General features: G+C 40.1%; 1 protein-coding gene across 1 annotated transcript in view; it reads right to left on the minus strand.

The window, feature by feature from the left end:
* The window catches only part of zc3h3 (zinc finger CCCH-type containing 3), a 275,802-nt gene that overhangs the window by 117,511 nt on the left and 130,658 nt on the right, over positions 1-27,633 (minus strand). The window contains exon 5 of the mRNA XM_043687898.1: positions 17,632-17,816. Within this exon, the coding sequence (XP_043543833.1) occupies positions 17,632-17,816 (185 nt within the window). The remainder of the gene's footprint in view (positions 1-17,631; positions 17,817-27,633) is intronic.

The following is a 27,633-nucleotide window of genomic DNA, read 5'->3' on the forward strand; positions in this document are numbered from 1 at the left end:
AAAACCAAAGATATAGCTGCTACATGTCAGAAGATCGATGATCAACTTTTACAAATCCAGAAAATTTATCCTTGAAACCGTTGCAGGATGCACACTATCAGCTGGACAAAGTGATAATTGAATGAAAAGCATGTTAATCACAAAGTTTCATTCTCTTGCACTGTCTGCTGCTAAATATTCCAAACTTGGAGAAAGACCATGAAAAAGAAATTTTACACAAGGTTTATCAGTGCCAATCATGATTCTTGAACCTAGTATTATGAACCTCTGTTACTGTGGTTTTGTGACACAGTGGGAAGTAGACCTACCCCTGAGTTACACACCCAGTTCTTGATGGTCAAAAAGTTCATAATGCAACAAACAGGGTGATTATCAACTTGTAAATCCTTGGAACATATGCCAAAAGCAGGCAGTAAGGGCAGAAGAGATTCCTAGTTCACTTTGTGATGGAAAGAAAATTGGAGTCCACTATGTCCACTTGACTTTGAGAAATGCATGATACAGACATGAAGCTCTTGGAGTTAATTCTGTCTTGCTGTTGGGTGAAACTCAGCTGTGGTGCCAGTTGCAATTCTATAATTGGCCCCAATCATCTCAATAAATGATTCAGCTGAGATCCTGACTACTTTTCATACTCCAGAAGCTCTCACTGATTTGCATTGCAGTCACTGGTAGAATTCCCGGTCTCAACACTTCTGCTGTTTAGCTGTCAGGGTCTTTTCCACAGAGTCATACAAATGTGCAGCATGGAAACAGACTGTTCAGTCCAACTCGTCCACGCTGCCCAGATATCCTAACCTAATCTAGCCCCATTTGCCAGCATTTGGCCCATATCCATCTAAACCCTTCCTATTCATATTCCCATCTAGATTCCATTTTAAACGTTGCAATTGTACTAGGCTCCACCACTTCCTCTGGCAGCACATTCCATACACACACCACCCTGTGTGTGGAAAAGTTGCCCCTTAGGTCCCTTTGATATCTTTCCCCTCACCCTAAACCTATGCCCTCTAGTTCTGGACTCACCCAGCCATGGGAAAAGACTTTCTCTATTTGTCCTATCCATGCCCCTCTAAGATTTTATAAGGCTCTAGAAGGTCATCCCTCAGCCTCCAAAGCTCCAGAGAAAACAGCCCCAGCCTATTCAGTCTCTCAGTGTAGGTCAAATCCTCCAACCCTGCCAACAGCCTTGTAAATCTTTTCTGAACCCTTTCAAATTTCACAACACCCTTCCAATTGGAAGACCAGAATTGCACACAATATTACAAAAGTGGCCTAACCAATGTCCTGTACAGCCGCTTTAACTCTATACTCAACACTCTGACCAATAAAAGAAAGCATACCAAATGCCTTCTACACTATCCTACCTACCTGTGACTCTACTTTCAAGGAGCTATGAACCTGCACTCCAAGGTCTCTTTGTTCAGCAACACTCCCTAGGACCTTACCATTAAGAGTAAAAATCCTGTTAAATCTTTTTTCCCAAGATGCAACACCTTGCATTTATCTAAATTAAACTCCATCTGCCACTCCTCAGCCCAATGGCCCATTTGATCAAGATCCCGTTGTACACTGCGGTAACCTTCTTTGCTGTCCACTGCACCTCCAAATTTGGTGTCATCATGCAAACTTACTAACTATACCTTCTATGTTTAAATCCAAATAAATGACAAAAAGTAATGGACCCAGCATCAATCCTTGCTGAACTCCACTGGTCATAGGCCTCCAGTCTGAGAAAAAACTCTCCACCACCAGCCTCTGCTTTCTACCTTTGAGCCAATTCTGTATCCAAATGGCTAGTTCTCTCTGTATTCCATGAGATCGAACCTTGTTAACCAATCTCCCATGGAGAACCTTGTCGAATGCCTTACTGAAGTACATATAGATCGCATCCCTGACATCAATCCTCTTTGTTACTTCTTCAAAAAACTCAATCAAGTTCATAAGACATGATTTCCCACGCAAAAGGCCATGATGACTATACCTAATCAGTCCTTCCCTTTATGAGTTTGTTGCTCTCGCTAGATGCCAAAGTGGCAGATCCAGATGAAGGGGTCGAGTTAGTGTCAGAACATAAGGACAATATGGTGTGAATAAACCTTGGGGAGAACAGGAGTTTCATGAGGACCTTCTGCACAACACTAAGGCCAAAATGGAGAAGCCTGCTGAACGAGTGCTCAGTGTTGGGTCTCTCCCATTGCTGATTAAATCACATTGGCAGGAAGATTAGGTTCTTTAGTGAGTGTTAACCATCCATGTAAAAGCCCAAAGCCACCCTCACTGATATAACGACACTGGGAGTTGTTAGGAAATGGGCTTTTCTGCTTGCTAAGTTTAACAAGCCCACATTGTCTTCAAATTAGCTCAACTGTAGTGTAAAAGCTAGAATAAAGGTCATTTCCATATGAATTTCTAGGTAATTGTTTGGTGACATAAACCTAGCTGACTTTTATTTCCTCTTTCTATTGTTGCTTGTTGAGATCAGAAAACTGTGCAACATAAGAGGGGAACTTTGTCATATAGTGGCATTCATCAGCAGATTAGTCAATTTTACAGTTACAGTAAGTGATATAGCATCTCTGACTTTGAAATGCTTGAACAAATTTTACATGATAGGGAAGGAGAAATAAAATCAATGGAATAGGAGTGTAGATTCAAAGTCACTGTATCTGACCTTGGAGAAATAATCTAAAGCTTGGTCAAAAATATGGATTTTTAAAATAATATTGAAGTGGAGGGGAAGCAGTATATGTTGGAGCTTAAAGGGTGGACAAAGATAAACTGCCTGTGGTTGTGAGATGGGAAAACAAAATCTAGGCCAAAGATGTATGAATATGGTATGTTTTTCCAAAACGTATCTGTAGCTAGGAAGGGATGACAGAATGTCAGAGTCATAATAGCAGAAGAGGAGGAGTACATTCAGCACAACAAGTCCATACCAGATCACTATAGTGTGATCCAATCAGTCTCAATTCCCCAATTTAACTATACAACCTTGCACATTTATCTCTCTCAAGTGCCCATCCAATTACTCTATGAAATTATTGTTTGTTTCCTTTTCTAACATCCTCAGAGGGCAGCAATTTCCAGATCATTATTTGCTATGTAAAGAAGTTCTTCCTCACAATCACCTGTATTTTATAACCAAAGCCTTAAATCTCCTAGTCCTTGTACCAACAACTAATAAAAAAAACTGCTTTCTTTGTCATAAGCTAGTACACCTCTGTTTGATCTCCTTTGCTCAAAGGACAACAAAGCCAACATCTATATTGGTGATGAAAGGTGCCAGATTTATGTATTGGCATGTATCAATAATATTTTTAGAATTTGATTTTAAAGTAATGGCACTTTTCTGAAGGCTTGAAAACTAATAACCAGGTAGGGCAGTTCTTTCAGATGAGTGACCTAATCCAGTATGTATCAGAGAGCAGGACACCTTGGAGAGTTAACGAAAAGTGGACAGTGCTAGTTTGCTTCAGCGGATGTAAATGTTGAAGGCCATTATCTTGCTTTTGATTCAGGATAATCAAGGACTGATTTCACGTTAGGAAATTCAGAAATTAAATGTTTTTCTGCTGTTTGGAGGAGATCTGCCTGGGGTCAGAAGCAAATCATTTATTTCCTATAAGTGTAGTATAGAATAGCAAAATTCTATAGGGTTTTCCTGCTCTTCGGTTGCTGCCTGACCTGCTGTGCTTTTCCAGCATCACACCATTGACGCTAATCTCCAGCATCTACAGTCCTCACTTTCGCCATGTAGTATAGAATAGTTTAGGGAAAGCACAGTTTCCTCAGTAAAAAAGTTTAACTTCTGCAACTTTCAGACCAGGAGCATTGGATTAGAATCCCATGGGTTATTATAAAAAATCTGAGACAGTCGAAGCTTTCCGTTTTGAGTATTCATACAAGTAGATTAACATAAAGGCCTTAAGGTTGTAAGGTGGACAAATTGGGTTTTTAGTGATAATCCAACAGTTTCAAGGCCACTTTTATGAACATTAGCATTTTTTAAAAGTAAATTTAACTGAACCGAATTTCACTGAAAACCTTATTCTGTTTGATAATATGCTACGTATAAACTTGAAAAAAAAAATCAGGTTTACAATTAGGATAATATTCCATTATCCTTCTTAACTGCTCGTTGTACCTGCATACTAACCTTTTTCTAGCTCTCACACTTTAACACCTAGATACCCTTGCACATTGGGATTTTACATCATCCTCCATACAGTTATATTTGCTTTTTTTCATTCTTCCTGAAAATTTCACATTATACTCCATCTCATTGATACTAAGATTAGTTTTTACCAAGGTGACTAGGTTCCTGACCTCACTGCAGCCTTGGCCCAAATATGGGCAAAAGAGCTGAACTCCATGTGAAGTGAGAGTGACTACCCTTGATATCAAGGCAGCATCCGACTAGTATGGCATCAAAGAATCCAAACAAAATTAGAGTCACTGAGAAACGAGAGATAACTCTGGGTTGGTTTGAAAGCACAAAGGAAAGTGTGGTTGTTGAATGTCAGTTATCTCAGCCATAGATATAACCACAGAGTTCTTCAGGAGGCCCAAACATCTTCAGCTGTTTTAATAATGACCTTCCCTCCAATATAAGGTCAGCATGGGAATATTGCTGATGACTGCACAATGTTCAGCATCATTCATTGATACTTAAGCAGTACGTGTTCACGTGCAACAAGGTATGGGTAACATTAAGGCTTGGGTTAGAGGAAACCGTTGAAGCAGGCACTGTCAGAAAGCTAGAACTTTTTTTTCTAAAAGCTATTCCTTGGTTCAAAGATACACAGCCTTGATTTTTTTCTGTGGGGTAATAAACCCGGCCAGGCTCTGATCAGTCTGGTTTGGTTCAGAGACGAAAAGGATTTTGAGAGACCTTTTGTTTATATGTAAACAGATGAGACTTCAGGCCAAAGTGGTCTTGTTTTAGAAGTGACGTGTATAATGAAAGAGGAGTGGTCAGCTCTCTAGATGAGCAGTTTAGAATTGTGAGGAGTTCAACAGGGAGCTGTGTGGAAACTCACTCTCTTTCTCTTTCTGGCCTTCAACTTCAACCTGTAAGCATGTATTCCATTTTTACCGGGTTTTAAAGGGAGTTTGCTTTTTGGGACTGTTGTGTCTGTTCAGAACAGCATAATTAAGTCTAGTTTGGAGAGACTGAGTTCTGTAGGGGTTCTTTATTCTGTTCTTTGTAATCCATTGTGTAATTTTGTGAATAAATTGTTTTGTCTGTCTTAAATCTGGTAGTCAACCTCGCTAACTTAATCCGGGTAACTTTGACTGTACACTTACCGAAACAAATTGCAAAATTATGTTTAAGCATGTTTTGAGTGGTCTGGCCTAGTCCATAACAGAACAGTTACAATATTTAAAAGACATGTGGACATGTACATGAATAGGAAAGGTTTTGAGGGATATGGGCCACAAATGTAGGCAAGTGGGACCAGTTTAGTTTGGGAAACTTGGTTGGCAAGGATAAATTGGACCGAAGTATCTGTTTCCGTGCTATATGACTCTATGACTCTAATTAACTTTCTTCCTTCATATTGTTTAATTGTCCATCTTCTGCAAAGTAGGTGAAATACCAAAATCGCGAGTGTTTCCAGAGTCTATGTAAGATTAAGAGACCATAAGAATTAGGAACAGGAGTAGGCCTCGAGCTTTCTGTCATTCAATAGGATAATTGCTGATCCAACATCGCTTATGTCCACTTTTCTTCCCTGAAACACCCGATGCCACCTACTTATCAAATATATATCTATCTCAGCCTTAAATATGAGAGGTTTACTGTTGCGAACCATGCTGTACTAGATAATAGGTTATAAACATAAAAGCCTGATCACGGGGAATAGAAGACTACTTATAGGAATGTTTTATGGAACTGAACCTAACAGATTATTTTAGACATCCCTAAAATTTTTATCATATGTAAAACAGCCATTATCATGACCTACTTACAATGGTTAAGTCCAGGTCGATTCTTAGAGCAATTTTAAAAATTTTGGTGCCCATCTGGTTCAGCTGAAACTCTGTGGGATGAATTTCTAATCACTGACTTCATTAAGTAGCCAGCAGAAATGAAACAGCATACGACAGGTCACTGTAGTAGAAATTCCAATTTTTAACAATCAGTAAAGCTTCTATAAATCCCTGAAATACTTTGGGAATAAAAAAAACCCTACAGCAATTTCCTTCACTTTAACACAAAATCACAGGCTTGGAACAGGGAAAAGCTATTCTATCCAATGTACTGTGCACAATTTCTATTATCACAGACTCTTCCACAATTCATTTAATTTTCTAAGGCAAGTAACCACAGTTTTACCTACAGCTCTTTGCTATCTCTCAGGAGACTGAACAACTAAAGAGATGGAGGATATACTACAGAACCCATGAGAAACAATTTAATCTCTTGAGTGAGCTGAGCTGATAATTCTTGAGCAGCAAAGTGGGATGCAAACCATGTTCCACAAGTCTGCACAACACACCATATGTTAAATTAAGTGGGTGAAGAGCTAAATGTAACGTTAATTAGTTAATGAGGGAAAAGAAAAGAGATGAATTTAATAGTGCATAGTATTCCTCGGTGAATCTAGTTCAGCTCGAGGCAATGTAAGTTCTAATGATTCTTATGAGATCTGGGTTCAGATTAATGCTTGTTCAGGGGCAGAATTCCAATTCATGTCTTGCTTAAGGGGCTCTTCTCAGTGCTGGCGCAATATACTGCATCACAGATGGGTGAGTGGCTGTGCTTCTTCCCAAATTTTAAACCCATTATTGTAGGGGCAATGAGAAGAAAAGCAAACATAGGAACAATGGTTTTATTTTTTATAAAAGGCCTTTCCACTTGCTTTATGTGAGCTTTGATAACTATCACACATCCCTACAGTATTTACTCACTATCTTCTGTTGAGGGAATGGAAATAAAACAGGGATAATTCAATCAATATCCCAGAATCAGGGAGGTGGAAGTGTTGTTCTCAAGGAAAAAAAGAGTTTGAAGAGGGTAATGGATCAATCTAAATTGCAGACAGCCTGCTCCATACATGTGATTTTTTGATAATCAGGGAGGCGTACGTAAGAACAACATAAATATTTCATCAGATTTTCGAAGGAAACCTATCTCAAGTAATTATGAGGATACATGGTCACCATATCTTGAATTAAATGTTTAACATTCTAATAGTCTGCATAAACCATTTAAAATTTTAAGTAAAGCATTCAAGTAAGCTTCTTTACACAAGTGTCAACAACAGAAGGGAAGTGAGAAACTGGTGAGCCTTTTCTGTTTAAATAGCAAGTTTTACTAACATGAAAAGATTTATAAAATATAGGAGCAAAATTAGACCATTTGGCCCATCAAGTCTATTTCACCATTCAATCATGGCTGATGCATTTCTCAAATCCATTCTCCTTCCTTTTCCCTGTAACAACTGATCTCCTTAGTAATCAAAAACCGATCTCTGTCTTAAATATTCAATGACTTGGCCTCTACAGTCTTCTACAGCAATGAGTTCCACAGATTCACCACCTTCTAGTTGAAGAAATTTCTCCTCAACTCAGTTCTAACGGGTCATCCCTTCACTCCAAGGTTGTGTCCTCTGGTTCTAGTCTCTTTGTCAAGTGGAAACATCCTCTTCATGTCTCCTCTATCCAGGCATCTCATAATCTGTAGGTTTCAATGAGATTCCCACCAGCCCCCTCAACCTTGTAAACTCCATCAAGTACAGATTCAGAGTCCTCAACTTTATTGGAAAGCTATAGAGGCTTTGGACAGGGTGCAAAGAAGGTTTACCAGGATGCTGCCTGGACTGGAAGGCTTGTATTACGAAGAAAGGTTGACTAAGCTCTGGAGAGGAGGAGGAAGAGAGGTGACCTGATCTAGGTATACAAGGTAATGAGAGGCATGGATAGAGTCAATAGCTAGAGACTTTTCCCCAGGGCAGCATTGACTGGCATGAGGGGTTATAGTTTTAAGATATTAGGAGGAAGATATAGAGGAGACGTCAGAGGTAGATTCTTCACACAGAGTTGTGAATGCATGAAACGCGTTGCCAACGGCAGTGGTGGAAGCAGAATCATTAGGGACATTTAAGCGACTGCTGGACATTTACGTGGACAGTAGTGAATTGAGGGGTGTGTAGGTTAGGTTATTTTATTTTAAAGATTAGGAATAATCCTTGGCACAATATCATGGCCCAAAGGGCCTGTTCTGTGCTGTACTTTTCTATGTTCTTTGTTCTAAGTGCTCCTCAAATGACAAGGCTTTCACCCTCAAGATGATTCTTATAAAACTGTTCTTGACCACCCCCCTCCAAGGCCAGCACATCCTCCCTTAGATATAATAGGGTTGGAGTTAAAACTTCTCACTATTTTCCGTATGTATGTACATGGTCTAACTTCAGCCTTATACAGCGTCAGCAGTACATCTCTATTCTTGTATTCTAGCCCTCTTGAAATGAATGCTAACATTGCATTTTCCTCCTAACTGGCAAATGAATTGACATTTTTACCTGAACTGGAACTGCTTAGTCCCTTTCTGCTTCAGATTTCCAAAGCCTTTCCCTGTTTAGAAACTAGTATATGCCTCTGTTCTACCTATCAAAGGGCAGAACCATACACCTTCCCACATTGTATTGCATCGGCTATTTCTTTGCCCACTCTCCTAGCCTGTCCAAGTCCTACTACAGTTTCCCCACATCCTCAACATTACACACTCCTCCACCTATGTGTCATCTGCAAACTTAGCAACAATGCCCTAGTTCCTTCATCCAGATAGTTAATATTAAACATAAACTGTTGGGGTCCCAACACTGACACCTGTATTGTTTCATTTAGGGAGTATAGCAAGATCCAAGTATGTGGCACCCCAATTGACTCAGGGGACTCAAAGATGGGGAGAGACATAGTGAGATACTTAAGGGGAATGACATTGATTATTGATTTGAAAACACCCATCTGGTTTAGGAGTGTCCTGTACCAAATCTTGTTTATTTGTGAATCCAACACGATACGAGATACCTCAAGATCTGATTCGTGGAAACGAGATGGTCAGTACAACAACATTTAGGTGACATTCATTGGAAGTACAGGTTGGCAATAGAAAATGGCAAGAAATGATCCAGTAAAAGAATAATTAAATGGGGAAACCCAACTTCAATGTAGTAAGAATGAATTGGACCGAGATAAATTGTCATTAAATGTTGGTTTTTGGATTAGTGGTGCTGGAAGAGCACAGCAGTTCAGGCAGCATCTGAGAAGCAGCAAAATCGACGTTTTGGGCAAAAGCCCTTCATCAATGTTGGTAGGCAAGAAGGTAACTGTCGAAAGTTCCCTTTAAAGAAGAGAAGGTTCAGGCACAGCTAAGGGGAAAGATAGTGAAAACTTTTCCATAAAGAGGAAACGTAGTGAAAATAAATCCAGAACTCCCTGAAGTATAAAGATTCAGATGAAGAAAAGATGTACTCATGACCAATGTCATTTGGGTAAATAAAACTGAAGACTATAGAACATAGAATGTTACAGTGCAGTACAGGCCCTTCGGCCCATGATGTTGTGCCAACCTGTGAAAATAATCTGATGCCCATCTAACCTACACCATTCCATTATTATCCATACATATGTCCAATGCCCATTTAAATGCCCTTAATGTCAGCAAGTCTACTATTGCTGCAGGCAGGCAGTTCCACACTCCTACTATTCTGAGTGAAGAAACTACCCCTAATATCTGTCCCATATCTATCACCCCTTAATTCAAAACTATGTTCCCTGTGTTAGCCTTCACCATCTGTGGAAAGAAAGTTCTCATTGTCCACCCTAGCTAACCCTCGGATTATCTTATATGTCTTGATTAAGTCACTTTTCAACTTTCTTCTCTCCAATGAAAACAGTCTCAGTTCCCTCAGCCTTTCCTCGTAAGACCTTCCTTCCATACCAGCAACATCCTAATAAATTTCCTCCGAATCCTTTCCAAACCTTCCACATCCTTCCTATAATGCGATGACTAGAACTGTACGCAATACTCCAGGTGCGGCCTCATGGCTCTGAAGCTCAAGTCCCTACCAACAAACAGCAACACACCATATGCCTTCTTAACAACCATATCAACCTGGGGGGCAACTTTCAGGGATTTATGCACCAGCACACTGAGATCTCTCTGTTCATCTACACTGACAAGAATTTTACCAATAGCCCAGTACTCTGCATTCTTGTTATTTCTTCCGAAGTGAACTACTTCACACTTTTCCGCATTAAACTCCATTTGCCACTTCTCAGCCTAGCTCTGCATCTTATCTATGTCCCTCTGTAACCTACAACAACCTTCGACACTATCCACAACTCTGCCTACCTTAGTGTCATCTGCAAATTTACTAATCCATCCTTCTTCGCCCACATACAGATCATTGATAAAAATGACAAACAGCAGTGGCCCAAAACAGATCCTTGCGGCACATCACTGGTAACATTTTCCATTAACCACCACTTTGTTTTCTTTCAGCTAGTCAATTTCTGACACAAATTGCTAAACCACCTTCAATCCTGAAACTCCGTATTTTATGCAATAGCCTACCATGTGGAACCTTATCAACCACTCTACCTTCATCCATCTGTTTTGTCACCTTCTCGAAGAACTCAATAGGGTTAGTGAGGCACGACCTACCCTTCACAAAACCGTGTTAACTATCCTTAATCAAATTATTCCTTTCCAGATGATTATAAATTCTCTTATAACCTTTCCAACACCTTACACACAATTGAAGTAAGGCTCACCAGCCTATAATTACCAGGGTTGTCACTACTCATTTTTTTGAACAAGGGAACAACGTTTGCTTCCCTCCAGTCTTCTGGCACTATTCCTGTCAACAATGATGACATAAAGATTGAAGCCAAAGACTCTGCAATATCCTCCCTGGCTTCCCAGAGAATCCAAGGATAAATTCCATCCAGCCCAGGGATCTTATCTATTTTCAGATCTTCCAAAATTGCTAAAATCTCCTCTTTGTCAACTCCAATCCCATATAATCTTGGAGCCTGTATCTCCGTATTGTCACTAACATTGCCCTTTTCCAATGTGAATACTAACGAAAAGTATTCATTAAGCACTTCCCCTATGTCCTCAGATTCCACACACAACTTTCCACTACTATCTTTGATTGGCCCTAATCTTAGTCTGGTCATTCTTTTATTTCTGATATATCTACAGAAGGCCTTAGGGTTTTCCTTGCTCCTATCCACCAACAACATTTCATATCCCCTCCTGACTCTTCTTAGCCCTCTCTTTGGATCTTTTCTGGCTAACTTATAACTCTCAAGCCCCCGCCTCATCCTCACATAAGCCTTCTTCTTCCTCTTGACAGGAGCTTCAACTTCTTTAGTAAACTACGGCTCCCTCTCTCAACAATTACCTCCCTGCCTGATAGGTATATACTTATCAAGGACTTGCAATAGCTGTTCCTTGAATGAGCTCCACATTTCAAGTGTGTCCATGCCCTGCAGTTTCCTTCCCCATCTTATGATCCTAAATCTTGCCTAATCGCATCATAATTGCCTTTCTCCCAGTTATACCTCTTTCCCTCTCTATACCTATCCCTGCGCATTGTTATTGTAAACATAACCGAATTATGGTCACTATTGTCAAAGTGCTCAACTATCCAAATCTCACACCTCGCCGGGATCAAGCCCCAGTACCAAATCCAATATGGCATTGCCCCTTGTTGGCCTGTCAACATACGATGTCAGAAAACCCTTCTGCATACGTTGAACAAAAACTGACCCATCTAAACTACTTGAACTATAGTAATCCCAATCAATATGGGGGAAGTTAAAAATCCTAAAATAACTAGCCTGCTACTCTTGTTCCTATTGAGAATCATCGTCGTTATCCTTTCCTCCTCATCCTGGAACAATTTGGAGGCCTATAGAAAACTCCCATGAAGGTAATCTCTCCTTTCTTGTTTCTAACCTCAGCCCAAACTACCACAGTGGATGAGTCCTCAAACGTTCCCTCAGCTGCTGTAACACTACCCTTGATTAACAATGCCAAACAACCCCCCTCTTTTACCATCATCTCTGAAACATCTAAATCCTGGAATTGCAACAACCATTCCTGTCCCTCCTCTAGCCATATCTCTAAAATGGCCACAATATCGAAATCCCAGGTACCAACCCATGCTGTAAGTTCACCTACCTTATTCCGGATGCTCCTGGCATTGAATTATATTTCAAATGACATCCTGGTTGCCGGTGCCCTCTCATGACCTTGTAAACCTATCCCTGGCCTCAATACCCTCTCAATCTCCTGTACACTGGAACTACAATTCAGGTTCCCATCCCTCTGCTGCATTAGTTTAAATCCTGCCAAGGAGCATTAGCAAATTCCACCCCCCCCTCCCCCAGGACATTGGTACCTTTCTGGTTCACGTGAAGACCATCCTGTTTGTAGAGGTCCCACCTTCCCCAGAAACAGCTTCAATTATCCAAGAATCCAAAACCCTCCCACCTGCACCATCCCTGCAGCCATGTGTTCAGCTCCGCTCTCTCCCTGTTCTTTGCTTCACTAGCACATGGCACAGATAACAAATCTGTTTGTTCTGGCTCTAAGGTTCCAACCTAGCTCCCTGAACTTCTGCCTTAGATCCCCACCTTTCTCCCTACCTATGTCAGTGGTGTCTATTGGACCATGACTTGGGGCTGCAACTGCCCAAACATGTAACGTCGTGACCTCTCCGACAACATGCTGCTGGAACGACTTTGGCAGGCCCCAATACTAGAGGTGAATTTTTAAACCTTTTTCCTCACCTTCCAGACAAGATTCCTATTCGACGCTCCTGCACTTCCTGCTGCTTGAAAAACAATTGCCAATGCTGAATGACTATGCTGAATATAGAAGGTTCTGAGGGGAATTGGAAAAGCAAATAATGGAAGCAAGGAGACAGTAAGAAGAGAGATTGTGAGCAAACATAAAGGAGAGTCCAAAAATCTTCGTACAGAAAAGAAGTGGTAGAAGGAAGAGTGGGAGCAATTAGAAGCCAAAAAGGGAATGCTTGTAGAAAACCAGGGGGCATAATCGAGGAATTAAACGAACACTTGGTACTTTTTTGGCAATGGCAGGTGCAAAGTAAATGGACCACAGTGAAAGAAGTAGTAATTTAGACAGTTCATGGATTTAAAATTTATAAGGAAGAAATACTGAATAGGTTTTTGTGCTTTATTCTTTCACAGATATATGTGTGCAAAGCAAGCACTTGTTGCCTATCCCTAATTGTCCTTGAACTACCGTATATATCATGTAAAAGTCAAATTTTTAGAATATTTAAGGTTAAATTTATGGGGTCAACATGGATACTACTTTTGAGGGGCCTGTCAAAATTCATATTGTATCATTAGCAGAAGCCCAACTGATCTCTAAACAAATAATGAAAAAGCTCACAACACATTGGAGTGGACTGCAGACCCAGAGCACAGCGGGACGGCCAGCGGGCTGGAGACCCGGAGCACAGTGGGACGGCCAGCGGGCTGGAGACCCGGAGCACAGCGGGACGGCCAGCGGGCCGGAGACCCGGAGCACAGCGGGACGGCCAGCGGGCCAGAGACCCGGAGCACAGCGGGACGGCCAGCGGGCCGGAGACCCGGAGCACAGCGGGACGGCCAGCGGGCCGGAGACCCGGAGCACAGCGGGACGGCCAGCGGGCCGGAGACCCGGAGCACAGCGGGACGGCCAGCGGGCAGACCCGGAGCACAGCGGGACGGCCAGCGGGCCGGAGACCCGGAGCACAGCGGGACGGCCAGCGGGCCGGAGACCCGGAGCACAGCGGGACGGCCAGCGGGCCGGAGACCCAGAGCACAGCGGGACGGCCAGCGGACAGGAGACCCAGAGCACAGCGGGACGGCCAGCGGGCTGGAGACCCGGAGCACAGCGGGACGGCCAGCGGGCTGGAGACCTGGAGAAGAGTGGGACGGCCAGCGGGCTGGGAGACCCGGAGCACAGCGGGACAGCCAGCGGGCCGGAGACCCAGAGCACAGCGGGACGGCCAGCGGGCAGGAGACCCAGAGCACAGCGGGACGGCCAGCGGGCCGGAGACCCGGAGCACAGCGGGACGGCCAGCGGGCCGGAGACCCGGAGCACAGCGGGACGGCCAGCGGGCCGGAGACCCGGAGCACAGGGGCTGGGAGACCCGGAGCACAGCGGGACGGCCAGCGGGCTGGGAGACCCGGAGCACAGCGGGACGGCCAGCAGGCTGGAATCCCAAACAGAACGGGACAGCAAGCGGGCTGGAGTCCCAGCAGAGCAGGACGGCCAGCACCCTGGAGATCTAGAGCAGAGCGGGACAGCCAGCGGGCTGGAGACCCGGAGCGGAGCAGGATGGCCAGCGGGCTGGAGTCTCAAAGGCAGCAGGATGGTGAGCAGGGTAGAGACCTAGAGTGGAGCGGGCAACCATACAAAAAGTGAACACTAATTATATTAATTATAGCGCTCCTTTAATAATGAACTTAAGAAATCCTTAGCCTAACATATCTGTGAATTGTACATCAAAACACATATTAGCACAAAAAAAAATCAATTTCCTCTTCATAACATTTATGTACAGGATAATACCTTGACTCACAAACGTTGATCTGTTATCTGTGAAGAATTTGTGTCAACTTTTACATGTGATATATGGAAAGTTTCAGATTTTTTGGGCAAAACTAGGGAATCAACTTTTACATGAGATTGGCTTTTACTCGAGTATGTATAATAGATGGTTATCTGGGATGGAAATGTGTTGCTGGAAAAACGCAGCAGGTCAGGCAGCATCTAGGGAACAGGAGAATCGACGTTTCGGGCATTAGCCCTTCTTCAGGAATGAGGAAACTTTCATTCCTGAAGAAGGGCTAATGCCCGAAACGTCGATTCTCCTGTTCCCTAGATGCTGCCTGACCTGCTGCGTTTTTCCAGCAACACATTTCCATCTCTGATCTCCAGCATCTGCAGACCTCACTTTCTCCTCAAAGATGGTTATCTGGGGCCAGTTCAAAGGTCAGTTAAGTGTGAATCACATTGGCTGTGGGTGTGGAAACCAGATAACGATGGTAGATTTCCTTTCCTAAATGAGATGAATTTTTACAACAAACAACATGGTCACCATTAGACTAGCTTTTAATTCCATATTTTGTTGCATGCAACTATCACCATCTGCCATGGTGGAATTCAAGCTCATGTCTCCAAAATATTTGCCTAGGCTTCTGGAATATAAACCCAGTGATGTGACAACAATGCTACCACTTTTTACAAGGTGAACCATTGAAAGCATGGGTCCATGATCCACAGAGCAGTCAAAATGATTGTTTTTGAATCCATTTGGCCAAAGACGGCTGGAAAAACTTAGCAGTTCGTGCACCATCTATGGACAGGAAGCAGAGTTAACATTTTGAGTCCAGTGACCCTGCTTCAGAAAGGTTTTTGTTTCTGATTTCCAGCATCACTGTTCTTTGGGATTTGATCAAATGCCTATCACTAATTGCATCAAGGAATTAAGAGTTACTTTGGGTCTCGAGTCACACGGAGGTCAGAGGAAGTAAAGATGCAGACTTCCTTTCCTGTAGAAGGTTACTGAAGCAAATGGATTTTTGCAACAATCAAATTGGTTTCACAGTCGCCATTAGACTAGGTTTTAACACCAGATTTTATCATACGCAAATATCTATAACCCATCAGTGGGATTCAAACTGACTATCCCAGAGCCTGAAGTGTTGAATTAACACAATGTTATCATTATCCCATTCACAAAGCCCGGGTTATCTTTTTATCTTAAGTCTTATATAGAGGAAACATACAATTGGCCATATCGATAACCAGGTAAAACAATTAAAATTATGTTGTGACCTATGGAGTAGTGTAACTACTGCAAATTGCAGTGAGACTCAACACAATTTTACAATCTTCCTTAGATTAAGGTGTAATGCCAGAGGACCAGAGAAATGAAAATGTTGCAAGCTTGCTTAAACAAGTTAGTCAGGCAGTTTAACATCAGGGTTGGGGAGGTCTTCAGAAACGATAATTTGCAACAACTTTAATAGTCACTTGAGCAAATGGGGACTAATTAAGGAAAGCCAACGTAGATGTGTTAAGGAAAAATCTTGTTAATGCATGGGCATGGACTTCCAAATGTCATATTGGTAGACAGTGTTAAATATAGTGTTAGTTCAGAACCTGTACGGAGCTTGCTACTGGATGTGCAGTTTAGAGAGAACCTCTATTAATCATGCACCCAGTTCTTTCTGACATATATTAATCAGTTAGGCCCTGGTGCGCACACAATTTCAAAACATGCAGAGGATTCAACCTGCAAGGACTGGATATGAGGAGGGTAGTATAGAACTTCAAACTGCTGGCATGAGAGTGAGTTAAGTTAACAATCAGCCCATAATATTAGTGAATGATGGAGGAAGCTCAATGGCCCAAATTATCTACCCAACTATTATTTCTTACAATTTTATGAAGGGTACATAAGGTTGGCAGAATGAGAAGACAAATGCAATTTAAATTTTACACAGGGAAGTATTAAGTGACAGATTTTGATTGAAAGAATTTGAAAGACATTATGAAATTAGGGTATAAATGTAAAAGGGTTGCAGCAGCAAAGGAAGTTGTGCAAAATTACATAAATCTTGAAAGGTGGTAGTAAAGGTTGGGAGTAATTAATAAAGCATACATGAAGGAATTTTTTTTTAAAAATCAGTAAGTTTTAATACAGGTGTATGGTGCAAAAGCAAAGAAACTATGTTGAATTCAATCAGAACACTGGCTCAGCCTCAACTGGAATATTCTGTCCATTTCTCAGCACTATACTTCAGCAAACATAATGAAGACATTGGAGAGAGTGCAGAAAAATATTCAAATGAATTTTTCCAGAGATGGGGAATTTCAAGATATTTGGATGGTCTGGTGAAATTAGGACTGTTTTCCTTGGAGAAGATTGAGAGAAGATTTGATAGAGGTATTCAAAATCATGATGGGTTTGGCTAAGACTCATTAGGGAAAAACTGATTCCATTGGTGGAAGGTTTGAGAACATAAATTTAAGATATTTAGCAAAAGAAGCAGTGCAATAGGAGGAAAAACATGTTTCACACAGCAAGGATATGGAATGCATTGTCTCATAGGCAAAAACATATTCAACTAAAGCTTTTGTGAGGGAAATGGATTATTGTCTGCAAAGCAAGCATTTGGAGAGTTATAGATTTAAAAAAAAGTGAATGATGGAGGAGGTGAACTTCCCTTTCAAAGAGCCAGCATAAACAGATAAGGCCGAATGATCTCTTTCTATCTAGTAACCATTCTGAGCTGCATGAGTGTCTCCAGATAAAGTTTGCCATAAAAGGAAAAAAAAAACCTTCAATGCTTTTCTGGTTGCTGCTGATTTCTCATCAGTTAAGAAATAAAGCCTTCAGTCCTTTGTATTTGCTTTCAATCTCTCATGGAATCAGTACAGGGCAAAAGACATTTAAACAACTAAAAACAAGAGGTAAATTCAATACTGGAATTTAAAAACATTTTCAATTCTATCAGATTTGAGATTTCATTTGAAATATCCTTTTATTTGATACATTTTAGGACAATTGGTCACTTTACCTGACTTTACGGTACTCTTTGCACTTGTGACTCCACTTCTGATAGGAATGGCACAGCTTTTTGAAAGCCTGTTGGCAGATACACTGTACAGCACTCCCCCGATGCAGCGCATGCCTTTCATTTTCCATCTCTGCTGAAGGAATCTATAATTACTGTTCAGTCTCATTCGGTTCAGGAGCGGTGACCTGCAAGGAAAGAAAGGAGAAAGACTCAATAAAACAAGAATGGGATGGGATGCTGGCAACAAACCTGTTCCAGTTCAAATTACCTCTATCGGGCTCAAATTTGTGCTCCATTGATCTGTGCCTCTAGCAGTTTCCTTTTATCCCTTTAATTCAAAATCTCAAATTTTTGCTGCCATTGCAGCACATGGAAAAGAAAATGACAGTGCATAGTAAGAAGAAAATTATTACCTGCATTCATACAACTAGAACATATCTTTCAGAAAAATACTCAGTCTAGTGTGGGATGAATCACTTGATTCGCACTGCAGCAAGTACTAATATAGGCACTAAAACTGCTGTATGCCAATATAATTTATAAAAACATAAGAAATAGGAGCAGGTGTGCATCATTTGGTCGTTCAAGCCTGTATCTTTATTTAACAAAATCATGGCTGATTTCTACCTTAAAACCATCTTTTTGTACTCTCCCCACATCTATTAATTCTCTTCACACTTTTGAAAAAAAACTATCAATCTCAGACTTGACTGCACTCAACAACTGAACATCCATAGATATTTGGGATAGTAAATTCCAAAGATTCAGTAAGATTGAATGAAGAATTGTCTCTTCAACACAGTCCTAAACGGTAATCCTATCACTCGGTCTCTGTTTTCCAGATTCCCAAATTGGGAAAACAATTTTTCTTAGCATTTATTGTGTCAGGCCCTTAAAAGAAATTTACATTTTCAATTAGACTAATTCCAATTATTCTAAACTTCAGGGAATAGAGGCCAATTCGATTCATCGGGGAAAGAACAATCTCTTTACCTTATCATGGCTCATGGGGTTAATAGGCTGGAAATCAAGTCCCACTATTGTCAGAGTCATCACAAATTTGATGAAACCATTGAACTGCCCAATTTTACCTGTCGAAATCAGGCCAAGAGAGTATTCACACCAGGTTTTCTATTAACAAGAAAATAACAATGACTATAGTCAAACTGTTTATAACCAATGGCAAAAAATACAGATTTAATTGCTAATTTTTAAGTCCAAAACTTAACATCTTTACTACCTAAAACCTAAAATCTTCATTTAGATTAAACAGATATAATACTGCACTACATGGGGTGCAGAGGAGATTCAACAGGATTTTATTGGGATTGGAGCATTTTAGCTATGACAAAAGGCTGGATAAGCTTAGGTTGTTTTCTTTAAAGTAGAGAGGGCTGAAGGAAGACCTCAGTGAGATGCATAAGAGTTTGAGGGGCATGGGCAGGGTGGATAGGAAGCAGCTGGACCGGTTAGTTGAAGGGTCAATAATAAAAGGACATGATTTTAAGGCGAAGGGCAGAAAGTTGAGAGGGAATTTGAGGAAATATGTTTTCACTCACGAGGTGGTAGAAATCTGGAATGCACTGCCAACAGAGGAGGGAAACCTCACAACTTTTAACAAGTACATGGATGAGCACTTGAAATGTAATGACATTTTCTGAATTGTATGATTCTATGGTTATGACTGTAAAACATGTCAGAGAAATACAGTCTGGCACTGATAACAGGCACCAATGATCTGTTTTCCGTTGGTTTCCTTCTGACCCTTTTTAATTCTTTGCTAGCTACGTGAGGTTTTTGAATCAGATTTGCTAATTCTCAATCTTCCATTCACTGGTTAAGGATTCACCCATTCAGCGTCACTGAAGGTGGATTTTCCTTTGTTTCCTTTCAACAAGGGAATTTGCAGAGAGAACAGATTACAAGAAAATAGTGAGTGAGAACAGCTACCATAAGATGTTCTATTATTTCTTCTTACAGAAGAGATAGAGAGATTGAGATGCTTTCTCTTTGTAGCCTATATGCTTTTGCAGTACTGTCTACATACAATAAAGTCTAAAGGCTCAACTGGAAGAACTTATTGAATGTAGTTGCTCGCTCAAGGTTTGGGTGACATTTTAGAAGGATTAAAGGCTGCTTTCTGAAAGCTTGAATAAGCTGGTAAAATGTTTAAGTAATAGCAGTAATTCCAGGTATGATGTACATCTATGCTCAGCTCAATTTGGCTGCAAAGGCAATAAGGGATCTACCATTAGTCTTTAAAATACCAGCCTTGGCTCAAGCATAGCACTGATGTTAAAAGGTCATGGATTTATAAATCTTATTCCAGTGACTGAGGACACAAGCTAGGTTAACGGAAGTTCAGTGGAAAACAGAGGGAATGGCGCTCTGTTAGAACAGCATTCTTTCTGATGAGACATAAATTGAGACTGTTATCCCAAATCAAGTTCCAAAAGAGGACCAATAAAGCTCACCTGATGTCTAGGCCGAGACATACACTTCCAAGATCATTAAAGAACAGTCTTCTGTATATTATTTCCCTACCATTTTCAAGGTATTATTGCCCCATTTGGGTGGGTTGACAAGGTCTCATAATCGAAGTATATTTGAGTGAATACCCATTAAATTGAATTCTATGCCACTACTAATAACTCAGGTTCACATGTGAAAATTTATATTTTAGGGCTGCCAGTATCCATCAACACCGAACATGAGTTAGCTACTTCATGAGGAGACAGGAAATAAAACTGGTAAACAAGATTAAAAGGTGATTAGTTGGTCCAAGTGAAATATCTCCATATTTGCAAATAATATGAATCATTCAGCTGTGATATGAAACTAACTGAAAAGGACCACTCAAATCTCCTTAACTCATTACAATCTTGGTCTAAGAAAATAAGAACTGACCTCCACAAATAAGGTGGGAGTGACTGCCCTTGAAATCAAGGAATCATTTGAACAAGTATGGCATTGAGGAGACCTAGCAAAATTGGAGTCAATGGGAATTGAGGGAAAACTTTCTGCTTGTTGGAGTTATACCTAGCATGAAGGAACATGCTTGTGGTTGTTGGAGCCAGGACATTAAGTTCCTCAAGGTAGGGCCTGAGGCCCAAACATATCTCAACTACTTCACCAATGACATTCTCTCCATCATAAATTCATATATTGGGATGTTTGCTGATGATTGAACAACATACTATATCTTTTACAACTCAAGTACTGAAGCAGCCTGTATCCATATGAAACAAGACCTACTCAACATTCAGGATTGGGCTGCTGAGTGGCAAGTAACAATTATGTTACACAAGTGCCAAGCTATAGCCATCTCCGACAAGAGAGAACCTAACCAAAATCCATTGACATTCAATGGTATTACTTTTGTTGAATCCCCTGATATCGTCCAACATTCCCCACTAAGCTTCACTGCTGCACAGTCACTCTAAGATTCCACACTCATGTGAATGCATTGACGTCTGACTTTGGAAGTTGAAGCCATGCATGAATCTCGCAGGCAGCAAGAGCAGGTCAGAAGACTAGAAAACATAGGAGCAAAAAGGAAGTCATTCAAAGAGTTTGGAGCTCATCTGACAATCCTCAACTCCACTTTCTTATCTTATCCAGAGAAACATTGATTCCCTTAATGATTAAAAATGTGTCTATCTCAGCCTTAAATACACTTAACAGGGGGTCGTTAGCTCTACTGGCTCCACTGCTAGTTTATGCTTTTAAGGGATGTCAACAGCACGTGTTCAATTCTTGCACCAGCTGAGGTTACAAGAAAAGCATTGTCTTTCGAAACCTCTCCCCTCACCGGAGGTGTGATGACCCTCAGGTTAAACCACCACCAGTCATCTTTCTCTGATAAGAATGGAGGCCTATGGTCCCATAGGACTATGGTGACTTGACCTTATCTGTATACTTAACAACTTAATCTCTACAGCTCTCTGTAGTAAACAACTACCGGTAAATGACTACATTCAGAAAAAAAAAGATTCTTCCTCATCTATGTCCTAAATGGGCACATTAATGGGCATGTGAAAAGAAAATGGGTGTTTCAGTAATTTTTTGCAGTCCTTCAAGGAAGTAATAAGCAATGCAGGTAAAGAGAAACCAGTGAATGTATTGTACCTAGACATCTAGAAGGCATGTGAGCCACAAAGGTTACTAAACGAAGTAAGTACTCATGACAAAGGGTTAGCACAGTAGCATGGATAGTTAATAGAAAGCAGAGAGTAGCATGTGCCATATTGGTAGTGGCCCTATCCCTAACTGGGAGGTTTGGGTTCAAATCCTACCTGCTCAAGAGCTGTGTGTAATAATATCGCTGAAGTGACTGATCAGAAAAATAGGTTAAATAAAAACAAAAGAATATTTTTTGGGTTGCCAGGATCTGATGAGTGTTATGAATTGTGGGCCTCAATTATGACTTGGATGAAGGGGCTGATTTTCTAATGATACAAAAGATAGAGAGAGTCTGCAAAACGGATATAGATAGGTTACATGAATGGGCAAAAAATTAGCAGATGGCGTATAATGTGAGGAAATGTAAACACATTCAGTCAATAAGGAGAATTCAAAAATCACTTATTATTTAAGTGAAAAGAAATTCCAGAATCCTGGGTTGCACAGATTAGAGTACTCTGGTGTATAAATCACAACAGGCTATTGCACAGATCCAGCAAATGACTGGAAAGGAAAGCAGAAGTTTGTTGGTTATTGTAAGGGAAATGGAATATTAAGAGTAAGAACATGTTGTTACAGTATGCAATTTTGTTGAGGTCACATTTGCGGTGTTGTGTTCAGCTTAGTCTCCTTTTAAGAAAGGAAATGAATGAAGCAGTTCAGAGAAGGTTTTTTTGATAGATATCAGAGCTTTGGAGTTTAAATTATAAGGGTAAGCAGAACCTGTATTCACTGGCATTAGGAAGGATACGAAGTGATCTGTTTGAAATATACAAGGTCCTCAGAGGACTTGTAAAGTTGGATTCTGCAAGGATGTTTCACCTTGTGGGTGTGACAAAAACTCGGAACATAGGTTGAACCTAAGAACTTTCCCATTTAACACAGAAATGAGAAGGAATACTTTCTCTCAGAGGATTGAGAGTCTTTGAAAATCTCTTATCTTGAGATGGTGGAAGCATGGTTATTGAATACTTTTCAGATGGAGGTTGGTAGTTTCTTGGCTAGTAAGAGTGCCAAGGATTAGGAGGGTAGGGTGGGAACATGAATTTGAGGTTACATCATAATCTTATTAATTGGTGGAGTTGGCTGAAGGGGCCCAAGGACCTACTCCTGTTCCTAATTTAGGAGTTCATATTGGTTGTAAATGTAGGAGCAGGATTAGACGTTTCAATTCCTTTGACCTGCTCAAACAATTAGATCATGATAATCTACATTTGAACTGTATTTACCTGCCAGAGTTCCAAATCCCTTAATTCTGTATTCCATGATAATGGATTAATTTATTCATAACAGTTTGAAAATTTACATTAATATACTTGCAACAACTTTTTTGTGGAATAAGACTGACATGAAATTCTAGATTTCCACTATATTTTTAAGTATGTATTGCCATCATTTATGAACCTCAATATAGGTAAAATTTTAAGGATGTTCTTCTGGATTGCCTCATCAGCTGAAACAGTTTTCTATTCACACAAAATATCAAATCTGTTAATTATCTTAAAAATTTCAATTAGTTTACCCCATAATCAAGGAAATATAAACTTAAAACCTATGTAATCTGTCTTTATGGATTAAATCTTATAGTTCTAGTACCCTATTAAATTCAAATAATTTAATAGCATAAATATGGCTCCATATTGTAAGCTGACAACCACTAAGCAAGTCAGAAATGTCAACTTACAGCATGAAACATGAAAAAGCAAGTCAGTAAAATGTCTTGTCAGCAACTCCCACAAGTATACTAAAATGGATCAATTTAGTTATGAAACAGCTGAATTAGAGGGAATTCTTCAATGTGGAAGGAAAAATCTGGCAAAGTTTAACCCAAAATTAGGTCACTTTGCATGTTCTGCAAGATGACAGCAAATCATGGGATGCAGAGCTTAAGAATCCAATTTCAGCATATGATAGATTGATGGGGCATGTCGAAGAGATTCCACAGAGGTTCCTAGTATGATGGAAATGCCATCCCAAGAAGGGTTATCGACTGATCAGAACAGGATAGTAAAACTGAGATGGAACAGAATATATTATTCAAGCATTAGTGCAACTAATGTATGGCATTCTTCATTTCCTGTATTACATATTAACAAATGTTTAAAGTTGCTGCTCATACAAGAAAACATAATGGATAGTTAGAGGTTATTACAAGTCAGCCAATAAACAGACTCCACTGGTGCATACATGTTAGGGACAGCTAGGAGCTGGTTACAAAATGAAGGCTAATTGAAAGATTCAGCTGGCTTTGTATATATAATTATGTAATATACATTATAACATATATCTTCAGTGAAGTAAACGATTTAATCTAATCTCTAATTGATATTAAGAAGATAACAGCTAACTTGAAGTAACTGCAAGATAGGAATTTAACCAAGGGATTGGAATAATGATAGCTTGTCTCATTCCCATTACAAGTATGAAATATATTAAACCGTCATTTTTAAAAACAAAGGGACACAAACAGGCTGTTAAGGTGGCTAGCCGAGAGTGTGGTGCTGGAAAAGCACAGCAGGTCAGGCAGCAGTCAAGGAGTAGGAGAATCGAAGTTTCGGACATAAGCCCTGATGAAGAGCTTATGCCTGAAACGTCGATTCCCCTACTCCTTGGATGCTGCCTGACCTGCTGTGCTTTTCCAGCACCACACTCTCAATTCTGATCTCCAGCATCTGCGGTCCCCACTTTCTCCCTGTTAAGGTGGCTACCACAAATCATGTGACTTTTGACATTCAGACTGCAGACATTGTCAAGTCACTGGCAAATACCTAACTAAATATGGACAAAAGTGAACACACTTCAAAGCTACTAGTGAATTTCATATATTGCATTGCTTCGTGTTGGACCAACACCTAAGTATTATAGAGTTTCTAATCTGCCCAATGCCATATATCATAATGGACTGAAGGAAAGATCGAAGCACACGGCCAGTATCAACTCACAATTGTACCACGGTCTTCTTCCCCAGTCAAGTTATACTGGGTGGCACTGACTGAAACTGTTATCAAAGGACTAAACCTTTACTATCTTATGACAGAACAGATTAATCAGAACCTTTAATCGTCAGCCTGTTTGATAACCAGATTCCATCAGATCAAAACAATGCTCTGCCTATCACACAAATGAGTAACGTGATACATGAATTTCAGTGTCAGTATGATGCTTATGTATGTGTGTCATATGCCCCAAAGATTAGTGCTGCATCAAACAGCATATCCATTCAGCAATTCATAACAAACACAGTACTGATTATATTCAAACATCTCACAATTGCAGAACTTCAAATATAGGATTTTCTAAATAATTCTTAGTGTATAGAATTATGCTGACAATGAATTAAAGATAGTGAATCAGGCATGCAGTGAGACACAGTTATACTAGAAACTGTGTGTACTAATACATAGGGACAGTTCTTTGCAGATAGAATGAACATGTACATACTTTGCTTCTGTTTCAATTCAACAAAACATGTGACATCCACTTCCAGGTTTATTTCTCACGGTAATACCTTGATCTACATAGCTTCAATTTAAATAAAACTTGGCAATTAACTGTCAGTTATAAAATGCTACATTCACTAAAGCAACACGTCCATATGCTAACCAGTCAGCATTCTCTTCACTTACAGTATAAAAGTGTCATTTTCCTTGAACTGCTTGTATTTCTTGTGAATTGTTCTGATGAGTACAAAGCAAAAAGCTTTGACAAAGTGTGCCTTTCTTCATAAAACATTTATTTTGTTCAAAGATTTTTTGATCCAAATTCCTCTCCAACACAAAGTGGTCTGATCAAAATTCTGTTTCATAAATTCCACAGGCTGTAGTAAAAGCAGTATAAAATCTCAATCCTAAAATGTACATCATGAACTAGGCAAACCTGAGGTAATGGAAAGTGCACAGATAATGAGGGCAAAATCACAACAATATTATTCAATTTTCTTTCTGAAGTCATCTTTACATATTCCCCGATTAAAGGTAATGAAGCAAAGTTCCCGGATATTTTTCAAATAAAGCAACTCTGGCCAAATGCCTTTGAGACAAAATTCCTCTTATTCGAATCTTCCCCTTAGAATCAAACCTTCTAATTCCCTCTTGTCTTATCCAATGGAATATTTAACAGCTTTAATCAAAAAAACGATTTTCAACAATGAATTCTATTCCTAAATCGTCACTTATTTGGCAGTGTTGCACAAATTTACAAAGCTTAGCTTTAAGCACTTCTGCTGGGAGTGTGTTCCAATCATCCACTACTGTGTTGCTTTTTATTCTTGGTCTCTTGTCTAATTTGTAGCTGGTTATTTTTAACTGTATTTGACCACAGTTCACAAACTCAGTTGAATAACCAATATACATTCTTAGATTCTGAATTAAGAAAAAATGTTAGATTGAGACAAATACTCTTCACATTGAATGAATTTATTGTGAATGCTATGATATACACAGTCTGCTCACTACCTTTAAGTTAAGTGTGTTCTAGACTACTTTGACAAGGACACAAGAATTCAGGCATTCTGAAGCAGAGCATTACTTTTCATTCGAACAAGTGTCAACTACTTCACTAAATTACCACCCTAATTCAGGGAATGAATTTCTAAATGAGCCTTATAGATACAAGAGAATAGAAACCTAATGAAATAATAGAAAGGGCATGCACTTGGAAAGTTCTCCCGCCCTCGACATGGCACGTCCTGTAATTTCTCTTCCATGAAAACACGTTTTGCAATCTAAAGGCTTTAGTTAGCAAGACATGTTTCTGTGGAAAATTTCATTAAATGACAAAAAGAAAGGTATTAAGTGCACATAATGAAGGTTGGAGTGTGTACACTGCCTTAAGACACTTCTCTTTGCGGAGTGTAATGGGAGGCATGAACTCTAACTTCAATCCATTTCTAATCCATTTGAAAGACTGCAGCAAATTATCTCCCTTCAATGTGAAAGCACCAAACCAATTTCCTCAGAATAGAAATGACAATACAGTAGAATTTATCACCATAACCTTGACTCAGAGGTTGTGTGGCAAGCTGAAACCCTACACAAAGAGCATCGAATAAGGGTCGACGATAATAAACACAAGGAGAGACTGGGTACAAATGATTTTTAAAAAGCCAGTGGAAGAAAAGGAATTGTCCCAGAGCAACACGTATCTATCACTTTGTAGTTTGTGGTCAATAACAGTCAAAGTGTATTGGAGAAGGTCAATTTATTTCACTACTGGAGTCATTAACTGCATAAATAACCTTTAATACTTTATGACAGTTTAAGCTTTTTGAGTACTATTTTCTCCCCTGTGCTTGTACTGAGTATGCAGCAACACAGTGGAAGATTTAGAGTGATGAAATGATTCTGGTTTAACAAAGAATCAGGTTAGCTGCATGTTAAACCTGCAGTGTCTGAAAAGTGCTCAGTCCCATTCCTAGGTTTGAGCACACGTTGAGCTGACACTGATCCTAAACTGAGCCTTTATTAGCCTAAGCCAAGACTCAGAAAAAAAGTTAAAGATTTCACAATGTTTAGAAAAGGATCGGATATATTTGTGATGCCATAGCCATTACTTGCTTCCTCAATTAATAACACCAAAAACATAACTGAACTGTTATCTGAATAACAGACTTTCTTGCTGGTGGACGATAAACGTGCAATTTTAAAAAGATAAAAACATTTACTGCAGGTGCTGGAAACCAGATTCTGGATTAGTGGTGCTGGAAGAGCACAGCAGTTCAGGCAGCATCCATGGAGCTTCGAAATCAACGTTTCAGGCAAAAGCCCTTCATCAGGAATAAAGGCAGTGAGCCTGAAGCATGGAGAGATAAGCTAGAGGAGG

This window comes from Chiloscyllium plagiosum, chromosome 4, assembly GCF_004010195.1.
Source record: "Chiloscyllium plagiosum isolate BGI_BamShark_2017 chromosome 4, ASM401019v2, whole genome shotgun sequence".
Taxonomy (NCBI): Eukaryota; Metazoa; Chordata; class Chondrichthyes; order Orectolobiformes; family Hemiscylliidae; genus Chiloscyllium; species Chiloscyllium plagiosum.